Genomic DNA, 13,567 nt, shown 5'->3' with positions numbered 1-13,567 from the left:
GAAAGTCCTCCTTTCCTTCATTTCACACTTCTTGTGTGCAATTTGAGGAGATTAATATATTACCATTCATCTCAGGCATGAGCTGTGGTTGGCTTCTTTTTAAGCAGCATAAACAGATTAATTAATCTGCCCATGATCAACACCTTGTACCTGGCAAAACTAGCTTTGGAACGCACATCCATTGTCTGGCTCAAAACCTGTGCTTGTGATCATTTTTGTTCTATCATCAAACCTTTTACAGAATTCATTCGTCAATTGTTTCACTTAATTTGCATACTTGCTTACATTGTTTCTTTTCCCCTCAGGAATGCTTATAGGCTCCACCAAACTCTATCTAAGAAATCTTGCATGCCAATGTAACATGTTCCATTCAAGTTACAGCATCCTATATTTCTTTTCTGTTCTCATCTGGTTTTTAGTGTATAAAATATGTGAAGAACAAGTTTGAGTACAGTGTTCAAACCTGTCTATAACTATGCTCAAGCGCTAGTACATTTGTCCTACCTCCCTTCGTCCCTCTCTTCCTCTATTGCTCCTTCCCTCTTTTTCTCCCTTCTTCCTTCCCCTCCCTCCTTTCTTTCTTCCTTCCTTCTTTCCTTCCTCCCTCCCTTCTTCCCTCCCTTCTTTCTTTCTTTCTTTTGTTCTTTCTTTCATTCTTTCTTCTCTTTCTTTTTTCTCTCCTTCCTTCCTTCCTTCTTCCCTTCCTCCCTCCCTTCCTCCTTCCCTCTTTCCCTCCCTCCCTGCTTACCTGCCTGCTTGCCTGCCTTTCTCTTTCTTTCACTCTCTCTTTTTCATCATAGCCAGTCCTATATATGCACATTATAACAAATTAATTAGGTCTTTCATACTTTTTAGCTTGTTCTATTTATTAGGTGCATATCTGTGTAGCAATCTAAATTCAGGGCAGATAGAAAATAATGAATTTGCTCTCCCTCTTATAATTTTCCTCACTAGTTTTTCTTAAACCTCACAAATAAATCCTTGGTGAATTTCTTATTCCCAGGACACTGTGCAATAAATTGTTCTTCTCTTATTTATGAATGTTTATAAAAATCCTTTCACAGCCAAAAAAAAAGAAGAAAAAAAGAGGATTTTAACTGGGATTTTAAATGGGACTGACACTCAGAGCTTTGAAATTGGTTTCTTACTTCCTACTTAGATATTAGTATTCCAAATTTATGTTCAATATCGAGATTTAGCTATTGCTTCTTTTATTGGCTTTGACAATAGCATTGTGCTTTATTAGGTTATGTCATGTTATGTTACTGAGTTATACTAGGAAACACAATCATATCACGAACAGTGTAACTGAGTGTGTAGCATGCAGAAAATGATAGCTGAAAATGAAACTGGTCTAAGTAGAGATATTTTTGTATGCCACTTAATAAAAGCCTGGGAAAATTAATAATAGAACTAAAACCTTCTTACTCAAAGGTATAGAAAATAGCAACTGGAACAACTTTCCATGTGAAGTGATTCTCTTTGAAGAGTGAAGTATGGTGAGATAAGAATTTAGAACTACCTCATTATATTGTCTTGAGATTCCTAAAGAGCACATTGACCAAGTTACCTGGATCACATCTTGGACTTCTGTGGGTGAAATGCAGAGGTAGGGAATTTTTCTTGGTGTCTTTTACTTTTGCTGGGCAAGGTATCTGAATTTTTTTTCTTCCCAGCAAAAACGATTTTGCCTTAGGCCAAAACAAAGCCTGCACCTGCAGCCTGGAAACTGTTTGGTAAAGGTGAGCAGGGCTTAAGTCCTGTTTACACCACAGGCTTCAACAGAGAAACTTTTTCAGAGGGGGTAGTAGTAGTTTGCTGGGAAGCAAGGGGTTAGGGGACAATAAATTTGAGTTTGAAAAAAATCACATCAAATGTCCTCAAAGTGACCAATCCTTGAAATTGCTTTTATGAGATGGACAAAGAACCTGAGCAATGTCTCCAGGCTGGAGCAGGATTACAGAATGGGGGAGGGGGGGCTGAGTTCTAGAAGGGAGTAGTCTAGTCTCAGGGTTAAGCAAGACACTTCAGAGCATTACGATTTGGAATTACAGTTTACTTCCTGTGTTTGTGACCTGTTTGAATGAGAGCAAATGGCTTAGTGTTTGAATGATGACACGGTCTACATAGCCAAGCTTCTTTATAGAGGAAACATAGAGGACTGGCATTTCCCTCTGTTCCTTTAAGAGAAGACAATTGCAGGGAGAGTAGGAGGGAGGAAAAAAGGGAAAGAAGGAGGACATGGGGAGGAGAGGGGGGAAGAAATGGAGAATAAAGAAAGGAGAGATAAAAGAAAGGGAAAGAAAGGAAGAGAGAAGGAAGAAAAGAAAGAATGGAAGAAAAGAAGGAAGGAAGGAAGGAAGGAAGGAAGGAGGGATGGAAGGAAGGAAGGAAGGAAAGAGAGGGCCAACATACAAACAACAGAGAAGAGTAGCAAAATAACTACATAGGTACATATTTAATATTAGGTGTAGAAGTTGTTGAATTATCTCATACTCAATCAGTATGACTGACGGGCACAGAAATGCTTTACACTTCTGTGGAAGGTGTGGACATCTCTGCAGAGACTGAGGTCCAGGTTTGCATTGACACGAGGATAGAGGTAACTCAAGACACAAACACAGGAAAGAAGCACAAGAACACACAGGAGTCGCACCTTCAGATAGGCAGCTGTTTTAATATTTGAAAGCATGGGGCATCCTTTCCTCTTCGCGAGGGACCCACACAATTTTTTTGGGAACACATTGGGCTTTTGGCTATTTGTATAAACATGGAATGACAGCTTACATCAATTTAGCTTATTATAAACAACAAACCCAGATAACAGCCAAAGAGCTGAACAACATTATTTTCTGACTCTTCACAGTCTTGTCTTGGCACATAGAAGCTGTGCAATCCTCAATGTCAGAATGCAATCCTCTCTGAGCCTCAGTTTCTCCTTTCCCCACAGACACCTTAAAGTTAGAGAAAGTAGTCAAAGACTATCTTTATCAGACTATGTGGCCAATTATAGCTACTCTAGACACATTATGTATTATATATCTATTCTACACACACACACACATACAAGAAAAATAGAAAAAAAAAGCTTACAGCATTCAAGAATTTCCTATGTAAGAAATTTTGAAAGACACAATAATTGCTGCTCTTTTGTGTGTATGTGTGTGGGGGACAGTTGTGGGGCTTGAATTCAGGGCCTTGGCACTGTCCCTGAGGTTTTTTTTTGCTCAAGGCTAGTGCTCTATCACTTTGAGCCACATTACTACTTCTGGTGGTTAATTGGAGATAAGAGTCTCTAGGACTTTCCTGCCCAGGATGGCTTTGAACCAGCTTCCTCAGATCGTAACCTCTTCAGTAGCTAGGACTATAGGTATGATCGAAAGTATATAGCTCAATTTAAATAAATATATATATATATAATTTTATTATTATTAAGGTATTGTATGGAGGGGTTACCATTTTATAAGTCAGGTAATGAGTACAGTTCCTTTTGGATAATCTTATCCCTTCCTTAACTTTCCCCCAGTTTTCCCTTCCCGTCTCTGCCTGAAAGTTGCATACTTCATTTTTTGCATAGTGTATATTGAAGACCATGACTACATTTATTCACCATTCCCTCTCCATTTCTGGGCTTCCCTTTGCCCCTTCCTAAGAAGACATTTTTTAAAAAACAAAAACGAACTACACTAACAAGAACAACAACAATAAAGCATTCTTCATCTGGGAATTTGTTTCGATAAGTAGCATTTTAGACCTTCAGAGGAGTTAAGCCTTTGGGTTCCTCCCTTAAAAGTATCCTCCATTAGACTGATTGTGTAAAAAAGACTAGAGTCCTACATAAGTTATGTGCAGTAGAACTGTAAATCTAGCTTCTACATATGAGAAAAAAATACACGTGCCATCTGTCTCTCTGATAATACTCACTTTTTTTAACAACTCAGTACCCTTAGTTCTGCTTTCAGTATTCATCTTTTCCTGGTGAATATTTTTTTTCCTTCTCAAATTTCCAAGTGCTGTCCTCTTAGTCTTAGCTGATAGACTCTGGGTACCCAGAAACTTCCTCTAGGCTATACCAGTTGGCACCACACTCGGTCCCCTTCTGTGTCAGGTGCTGGCACTATCAGATACAACGTCTGCATGTGATCCTCAGGCCTTGGCAGGGAAGGCACAGTTTCCTTGCTTTAATTAAGCTGAGATGCATTCTTCCATGTGACAGATGCAAAGATGTATTCTCCTTACAATTAGATATTGCAATGCTTAGCATTGCTTGGACTTAATTTTAAGTACATTTTGGTGGCCCCTGTCCCTCCTCTGTCCCTTGGTTGCTCCAGGAGAGAGCATATGGCCCAGTAATTCTTTAACGCTCATTTTATGGGCCATTCTCAGGCACTTCCTGCTGGCCTTTGGAACAGAGCCTTGTTTGTGACTGCATTTTTTGCTTATGCTCCTGCCAACTGCTTCCTCCAAAACCAGCAATAAAACCCCAGGACCTGATAAGCTATGGTCATCAGAAGGGCTTAATGAGAGCAGCCCCAACAATGGGGGTCATTAATAGCAACCAGCTCGGCAGGACTTATACCTTGAGTACAAGGGCGGCCTAGGCAGGTCACCTTTTTGCTTTATGGGAAAATCTCCAAATATTGTAGAATTGGAGGATATTCTCAGGGAACAATGACACACTAAGCTGTGTTCTCCAAAGCAAAAATGAATATGAAGAAGATGAAGACAAAGAGGAAGAAGACAAAGATGAAGACGAAGACAAAGACAAAGAAGAGGGGGAGGAAGAGAAGGAGGATGAGGAGGAAGAGGAGGAGGAGGAGGAAGAGAAATATAGAATGTCTATTTTTGCCTTCTTGTAAAGGAATCAATCTAAATTAAAAACATCTTACATCATAAAGACAATACTTGATAGACATTTATTTGACTAGCTAATTCAGCAGACCTTGCCTCTAAATCCTATCGGAATCAAATCATTAGCAGGAAGACATCTGAAATACACATTGGATGTATAAAAATCAGTCTTGTTCAAAGGATATCAGATGACAGGGTATCTAGTTTAAATAAGGTGAAATTATATCTTGTCTGTGATCTAAGGTGTTATTAGCAGTTGTAAAATGTGAGTTATTAATTGAAACCTTTAAACCAGTAACATTTTGAAGTAATTTGTTTTGATAGCTAACAGGACTTGTATGTCTTTCCAGAGAAGCTGATTTCCTCTCCTGAGAACTAATAGAAACCCTATTGAGATTCTACAAGGCCAGGGGAGGAAGAGTAATGTCACAAATGGATGCTGTGTGACAGTGAACACTGAATGTATTAAAGCCTCCCTGGTTTTACCAACACTGTGTTATAATGATTTCTGATTAACACCCAAAACAAGATGAATGTCACTGGGGGAGGACAACAGTGGTTGTGAGACACAGAGAGGATTCAGAGCAGAGCTTGTTAATTTCGTAGGATCATTCAGCTTCCTGCAACTCCCTCCTGGCCTTGGTGTTTCTTTGATCACTAAAACAGGATGACAACATAGTGGGGATTTTTTAATGAATAAAAGTAAGAGGAAAATAGCCTCAGTATGATCACATTTCATAATAACCATGAGAAGCAGAAACCATGAATTCAATATATTGATATTGAAATAGAGTTTACTAGCTAGGTTGATTTTTTTTCTCTTTAAGATATGATGTTTTTGTTGCTGATCCAGAGAGATTGACACTCAGGCCTCAGAGCATGTTCTACTACTTGAGCCTGGCTTTTGGATAGTTAACTGGACATGGAATCTCTTAGCCTTTTCTGCCCAGGCTAACTGGGAGCCCTGTCCTCCTGTTCTCATATTCTTGAGTAGCTGAAATTTCAAGCCTGGGCACCAGTGCCTAGCAAGGCATTTAAAGTGGTATACACTGAAGTGACAAAGGACTGACAGTCCATACAATAGTTTCATTTGCATACTTTGTTTTTTTGTTTGTTTTATCTTCATAGTGCCTCATACAGGGTAGGTAAACTTTTTACTAATGAAATACACTCCCTAAACTGCAAGATATAGATACATATATACATACATATATGTGCATGTACATACACATAGGTACATATGTATATATGTACATACATATAGTAGAAAATATATATGCAGATTTCATTTTTCCATAACCAATGAGGAAAGTGCCATAAGTGCTTAGTGGAAAAATAAGCCAGGCATGTCAGAACATAAATAATTAACATAAAACTAATGATTACTTCTGAAGAACAGATGGGAAAAGGGAAAGTGGTATAGATTGGAATTAACAGGGTCTAATGTGATGAATGCTTTTGCTATTCAAAGTCAAGAGTATATATAATTGAAAACTGAGCTTGGCAGCATATGTCTATAATACCAGCTACTTGAAAGATGAAATTAGGAAGATAGTGTTCCAAGGCCAGATGAGAGTAAGTTAGTGCATGGTTCTATTGTAAAAGTATTGGGGACATGGGTCAATTAGTAGAATGCTTATGTAGCAAGTGTGAGGCCTTGCATTCAATCCTCTCCTCAGTATGAAAGAAAGAAGGAAAGAAAGGGAGAAGGGAAGAAGAAAGAAAGAAAGAAAGAAAGAAAAGAAAAGAAGGAAGGAAGGAAGGAAGGAAGGAAGGAAGGAAGGAAATGATTCTACCAATTAAGAAATTGAAGGTCAAAGAAGTGAAATAATTTATCTGTTTGTAGAGACTGGGTATGTTTCCCAGGAATGTTGAAAGATTTATACCTCAGATGTGCAGCTATCAAGACAGCCAAGAACCCTTTCTCTGCCTCTGACTTTGTAGAATTCTTTGATGTAGGCAATCACAACATTCCGAATAAGAAGATAAAGCAGCTTGCGAAGGAATCAATCAAGGAGCATAGAAAACACATGGCTGTTCTGCCTCTGTGGTTCCGTCATATGTTGTGCTTTCCCTCACACCATTCCAGCCTCAGCTCTCACAAATGGCAGCCTCTCATCTAAATGGTAACCTTTCATGTAAGATGTGAGAAGACCCCGCCCTACCGACTACCTGCCTCTCTCAAATCACATTTTCCCTGAACAGAGAAAGTCAATATGTGCTGAGCTTAAGGAATTTCCTCGTTGGGCTGCAGGCTGGGAGAATAAAAGTAAACAGTGCTATAAACAAATGTATTTTTCACAGACTTGGTTTAATGACGTTACCAAGAAAGGACAGAAAGAAATGGGAGATTTTGAAACTAAATAATGGGGGCAGGTCAGTAGATCATCAACTAAAATCTCACTAAGCCAAGAGTGAGTATCCCTCACCTTTCCTGATACAAAGAAGTTAGAGATGCTGCTTAAAAACCCTTCTCCTCCCAAGTAACTAATCCTAAACTTGTTTTTCTTTGCTTTCCAAGATATTGAAGACTTTGAAACCAAAACAAGAAGCACAGTGTCTGTCAGAGAAGGTCAAGGCGTGGTACTTTTCTGTGGCCCACCACCGCATTTTGGAGGTATATGGGGTGTATGTGGGGTGGGGGGGGTGATATCTTCCATGTGGTTCCTTAGGGGGAAATTGGTCAGGTCTTGGAGTGAGTGGAAGTTCTTCATCTGTTGACAAGGACCATGAAGGATCTTCAAGTTCATCTTCATCCAAGTACCTACTCAAATATCAGCAGGAAAAAGAATGACACCACTATAAGTAGTGTTGACCTTGGGGCTTGGTGTGGAAACTGACAATACCTGTAATCCCCAGGCGTGACTTGGAGTTTATGGCAAAGGGAAAGGGAGTTCATCTTCTTTGAGCCTCCAGTTCCTCATCATACACAGTACAGGCTGACTGATATTAATATTTATTACTGTTTTGAATACCTAGTGGGCTAATGAATGTTAAGTGGGTTCAGATAAGAGCTACTACCTCATTAAAAAAGAAAGAAATCTGAAATTGTCATTGTTGTTTCATTGGTTCTATTAGATTCTGGAGGAGTAAATTTTAACAATATACTTGGCAACTTCACCTTAATGGTTGGATGAGAGAAATGTCCCATTAATTGGGAGAGGAGAAAGAGAGAGAGAGAGAGAGAGAGAGAGAGAGAGGAGGGATGGGAGTAAAGGCCATGTTTGAAAGTAGAATAGGGACCATTCTTTGCACTCTGGGAGGAGAACATTGATTCCTTTAATCCTGCTTCCTAACTTGTGGTGGGCTCCGTGTTAGTCAGATTTCTGTCTCCAAAACAAATACTTGAGGTAATGAATGTAGAAAGAGAATGGCAGGCTGACTGGCTCACGTTGGTAAGCGGCTCCAGGCCCATGATCAGGAACCCTCGCCGCCTCTGTCTCTGCTGGCTGAGCCTCATCTCGGTGGGGAGGAGAACATGGAAGAGAAAACCTGCTGACGAGGGCTAGCAAGCAAAAGAGAGCAAAGTAGAGGGCTGGCATCCCCCATTTCCTCTGAACGGCATGCCCCAGTGACCTGGAGACCTCCTGTGTCCCCTCAAGTGTTCATTGCCTCTCTTTAGCCCTCCTTCAATACTAAACGTTTAGCTCATCAGCCTTCAGGGGATATTTAAGATCCGAACTACCTCCAACTCCATGATTCTGGATGAATCTGTTCCTTTAGGGTCACATTAGTTCATTGTTCCCATCTTTTTCCTTTTTTTTTTTTTTTTTTTTGGTCAGTCATGGAGCTTGACTCAGGACATTGTCCCTGAGCTTTTTCACTCAAGGCTAGCATCCTACCACTCTGAACCACAGCGCCACTTCTGGTTTTCTGGAGGTTAATTGGAGATAAGAGTCTCATGAACTTTCCTACCTGGGCTGGCTTTGAACTGCAGTCCTCAGATCTCAGCCTCCTGAGTAGCTAGAATGACAGGTGTGAGCCACCGGCATCCTGCCCGCTTCCAAATTTCTAACTACAAAATATTTTAGCAAATAAAATTTAACACAAAGAGCACTACCTGGCACTACTTTATCTTCTTCCCTCAGATATCTGCTTCTTTGTCTCCTAAACTTCCTCTTTGTTAGACAACTGTCTTCATCTTCCCAGGGGATCTATTAACAGTCCTTCCACTCTAGCTCTTTACACCATCTCGGCTTAAAAGAAAAAGAAAAAACAATTCTCCCTGAGTTTCTTAGTGTTTCACCAAGCCAAAGTTTTGCCATTTGGCAAATCGAAGTTATTTGTTTCTTCTATGAAGTCCCTAGAGTGGTTTATAGTCATTACCCTTCAGATTGATGCATGTGACAGACACAATATATTTATTTGATTTCTTTATTTGGCACTGTAGGGGTGGAAATGTGGCCTTCAGCCAAATGTGAACCTATGTGTGGAGTAATTTTTCTGACCCATAGGGATTTTTATTTACCTACGGGGTGAGAATTTTTTGATTAGGAAAATATACAATCAGTAGATTTCCAGGTGTTCTAAGCATAAAGATAGCACCCATGGAATGTCATTTTAAATTTCCAGGATGTAGAAATGATACCTATTTAAAATAATTAAATTCACCTTGAAATAATAGTTGATATTCAAAATATACTCATTCTGTTAATGGTTTAAAAATAAGACTCATTCCTTGGCCCATGGAATTGTAAATTTTAAATTTGTTTAAAAATGTATTTCCCTTTTCCTCAGGTCCAATTTTTAGGTTGATAAAAAAATTTAATTCATGCCTGTAGTTTGGATTATGTGAGTCTGTGGTGGAAGAAAGCATTTAGTATGATCCCTATGTTTGGCTTCACATCGATAAAAGATGTTGGCAATTCAACCAAGACCAAAAATTGCAAGAATAAGCTCAAAATTATGTTATAGAACAAAAGGGAAATTATATCAAAAGAAAGGACCAAATTCTTAATATCTACTTACTACCAGTTGTTATATATTATTTCTGGAGTTACTGGAAGTGATGTTGTTTTATTGGACAGGTAAAATTAACAATAACTATATGACTTTGGAACTCTTTGTATAGGCAGAAGGCAGACAGAGCAACTGGAAATTGGAATGGTAGCCATTTGGTAGCAGAGTTGGGGATGGAAAATGACAAACTTACTTTAGGATATCTCAGATGCTAACTAGGTAAGAGTGTAGTGTTTTAGACAAATGGAGTATAAAATACCTTAGGTCTATGTACTGTGTTATAATCAGATAAAACTTTCATCACATATCTGATATGTGTTGGATGCTCAGCTCAGCATTTTGTATATCTTAATTCATTTACCCTTTTCAGGGAAAAGATATTGCAGTCTTACAAACCAAGTAATCCTGTTGACTTGGACAAGATCATGTTGGGAACTCACAGGATCCTATCTAAATTATCACTGTATTCATTCTGTTTTATTTTGTCTGGTGTAATCTAGCCCTGAACAGTCACTTCCTAAGTGGTAAAGTATGCAAAGGGACGCTAGGAATTCTTATCTCTGCTGAGGAATGTATATAGAGAAGTAGAGTGATTTTGTAAAGTGAATGTAGAGTATGGCATACAGGAAGCATTATGGAATTTCTCATTTTTCATAGCTAACCAAAACCTCAGACTTCCATGCTGGAGGGCCCATACCCTACATCCCTCTCTCTCCACTTTCACAATCTATTCCTTTTGGATAGATTGTTTTCTGTGCTTGCTTGCTTGATTTCTTTTCTTTTTTTTTTTTTTTTTTGGCAATCGTGGGGCTTGAACTCTGGGCCTGGGCCCTGTCCCTCAGCTCTTCAGCTTAAGGCTAGCGCTCTACCACTTGAGCCACAGCACCACTTCCAGTTAGTCTTGGTCTTTCCTGCCTGGGCTGGCTTTGAACCTCTATCCTCAGATCTCAGCCTCCTGAGTAGCTAGGATTATAGGCGTGAGTCACCACCGCCCAGCGTTTTCTGTGCTTTCTAATCCATCCAATAGAACACGTAAACTGTAGACTGCTACTATTACAGAAGACAGGGTTTGTCAGCATTGACAAAATGAAAAATTTAGGAAGAATTCATGTGATGGAAGGCTATGCTTTGCTCTGTTAAGATGCTGGGCACTGTCCTTGGCTTAGACGCCCTGTGGTCCCTCTCCTATTAGCATGGGAGGGCTGGGAAGGTGGCTCAGTGGTGGAGCGCTTGCCTTGCATGCTTGAAGCCCTGGGTTGATTCCTCAATACCACATAAGCAGGAAAAAAAAGCCAGAAGTGGTGCTGTGGTTCAAGTGGTAGTGTGCTAGACTTGAGCTGAAGAGCTAACGGACAGTGCCCAGGCCCAGAGGCCCCACAACTGGACCCCCTCCTCAAAATCCTAGTATCCTGGGAATGAAAAATTCTTCCAGATCATGCCAGATATCCCCTGGTAGACCTTATCTTCCACTACGATTAGATATCCCATCTCTTAACGACCATGACAATCATCTCATCCAGAGAGGATGGAAATAGGGGCTACCAAAGGAAGTCTGGACCATGAATATTTACATCAGTAACATCAACATACTGTAGACTGGAGGTTTCTCTGTAGTCACTCAAAAGTTGGTTATGCTTTTCATTTCTTCTCCAGGTAAAGTTTGCTAGTGGACAATTGGTCTTAGAATTCTTTGGAACTTAGCAACAATCCATTCTCAGGAGGGCTTTACTTGGTTATTTGTAGACCCCAAAAGATTCAGAAGGGATCTAATAAAATTTAGGTTGTCCAGTAGCAATCATAGAACAAATACGACCTCACATAGGAATAGATTATAATGGTGTCAAGCACCTTTCTGGATTGTGCCATAAACTTGCTCAGCACAATATCAATGATTTCAACCCAGAAAGGAATTACTGTTTTTGACTTGAATCTTTGCCACTGAGTCAATGAAACCATGATTTACCACCCACAAGCTAGTCACTTTGAACCCTGAACCACTATGCAAAGTTTTCAGTAAAGTCTGCTCCTTCTGGAATGTTCCAAAAGGAAAATGTATCCACTAAACCTGAGTAGTATACTTCAGATTCTTTATCTCTCTCATTTACTTTTCTACCTCAAGACACATGCTACTGATCTTGAGTTCTGGTCACAGTTCTACAGAAGTTTGTGATGATGATGTTTATCATTCTTGGACTCTTTTCAATGAAGTAGTTCCCTTTTAATAAAAATTAAATATCCTACAATGGGAATAATGGCCTATATCTCTGTGTTTGTATTTGAAATTTCATAGTACAAGATATAGGGCTGTAAAAGATGTCAAAGCATAATCATGCTCTGGGGAAAATAGGATTTGTTTTATGCTTGAGAGAGTAGCAGATAGAGTCTTCAATTGCTTACTGCGGAGCTGCCATTTCTAATAATAATAAAATTGTAGGGAATGTGGTCAATGAGAAGCTACACAAAGGCTGCAGGAAGGACTAATTACCATTCAGCTCTAAGGTTATTGCTGAGTCATCATGGGGAAAAATGTATCATGACCATTAATAACAGATAAATGTCATAGAGAGTGGAGAGAATATTTAAAAATGCAATGGTTTCAACCTAAGTGGCTCATGAATTATACATTTAATTAAGAAAAGCCAAAATGGGAGGTTTTAAAACTTTCAATTTGGGAGGTATATATACATTTTTTTCTTCCCCCACTAAAAAATACACAAATGAAGCACCAGAAATGGTTGGTGATGGGAAAACAAGAAAAAGACAAAAGCTCCTATGACCAGCTGCCACTAGGGAAGACTGAGGATGGTCCACGAGGAAAAATCCCCAGGCAGGGTGAGCAAAGACAATGACAGGAGAGGAAATACGTAGAGCTTTGTGTCTTTATCAGTTTACAGAACGGCCCAGAAATATGGCTGAGTTATGGTCCAAAGGCTTTATATTTCTTCCTCTGCATCTTTTCTTGAAAAATAGAAGAGGGTGGAGTCACAGATTTCTCAGATCCCTTCCAGCCCCAAGTCTGTAAATATTCTCCCAGGCTCTACTACTCTACCCCAAGGGAGGTCCACTCCAAGCCCAAGGTATTTCCTTTCCTCAGTGACTACAGAGAGAAAGCTAAGTTGTAGCATTTGCATCCCTGACTTTCAAGGTGAGATTCCCCACTTGAGTACATCACTATTACCTGAAGACCTGCTATTGGTCCACATTCTTCAGGTGCTCCACAAAGAGGCTGAGCCAGCTACCCTGAGCAGGGAGCACAGGGTTTGTTTTTTAACAACTCCAGTAGATAAGGTGATTCAGGTACATTGCATTTTTAGAACCTGATTTCTAACCAAACATTTTGGAGCTGGAGACAGAAGTTGGGTAACAGAGTGGTTGTTTGGCAAGCTTAAGTCTCCATGTTCAAACACCAGTACTGCAAGAAAGAAAGAAAGAAAGAAAGAAAGAAAGAAAGAAAAAAAGAAAGAAAGAAAGAAAGAAAGAAAGAAAGAAAGAAAGAAAAGAAGGAAACAAACCAACAGAATAGAGATCTAATTCAGGAGAAGAATTAATGTCTCAAGAGTTTGCATGTGTTTGATTCCTATTCTAATGTTAGTCATTAACACTGCAGAGTGATTTAAAATGAATGGCTAAGCTTCTATGTTAAGAGATTTTCTTTTTCAGGAAACCCATCACAGATAATGTTGATGCGGGAGTGGTGGGTGGGACATTCATTTTTGTCTTCTAAACTTGAATTGGGATGGAGACACACAGAGCTTGG

The 13,567-nt window shown here is 39.5% G+C and overlaps 1 protein-coding gene across 1 annotated transcript in view; it reads left to right on the top strand.

Moving 5' to 3' along the window:
• The window catches only part of Cntn6 (contactin 6), a 252,515-nt gene that overhangs the window by 144,568 nt on the left and 94,380 nt on the right, over positions 1–13,567 (top strand). The window contains exon 5 of the mRNA XM_013010399.1: positions 7,373–7,468. Within this exon, the coding sequence (XP_012865853.1) occupies positions 7,373–7,468 (96 nt within the window). The remainder of the gene's footprint in view (positions 1–7,372; positions 7,469–13,567) is intronic.

This window comes from Dipodomys ordii, unplaced genomic scaffold (assembly GCF_000151885.1).
Source record: "Dipodomys ordii isolate 6190 unplaced genomic scaffold, Dord_2.0 Scaffold12, whole genome shotgun sequence".
Lineage (NCBI taxonomy): Eukaryota > Metazoa > Chordata > Mammalia > Rodentia > Heteromyidae > Dipodomys > Dipodomys ordii.
The sequence above is the reverse complement of the archived record's forward strand: the minus strand, read 5'-3'. Positions and strand labels throughout refer to the sequence as shown.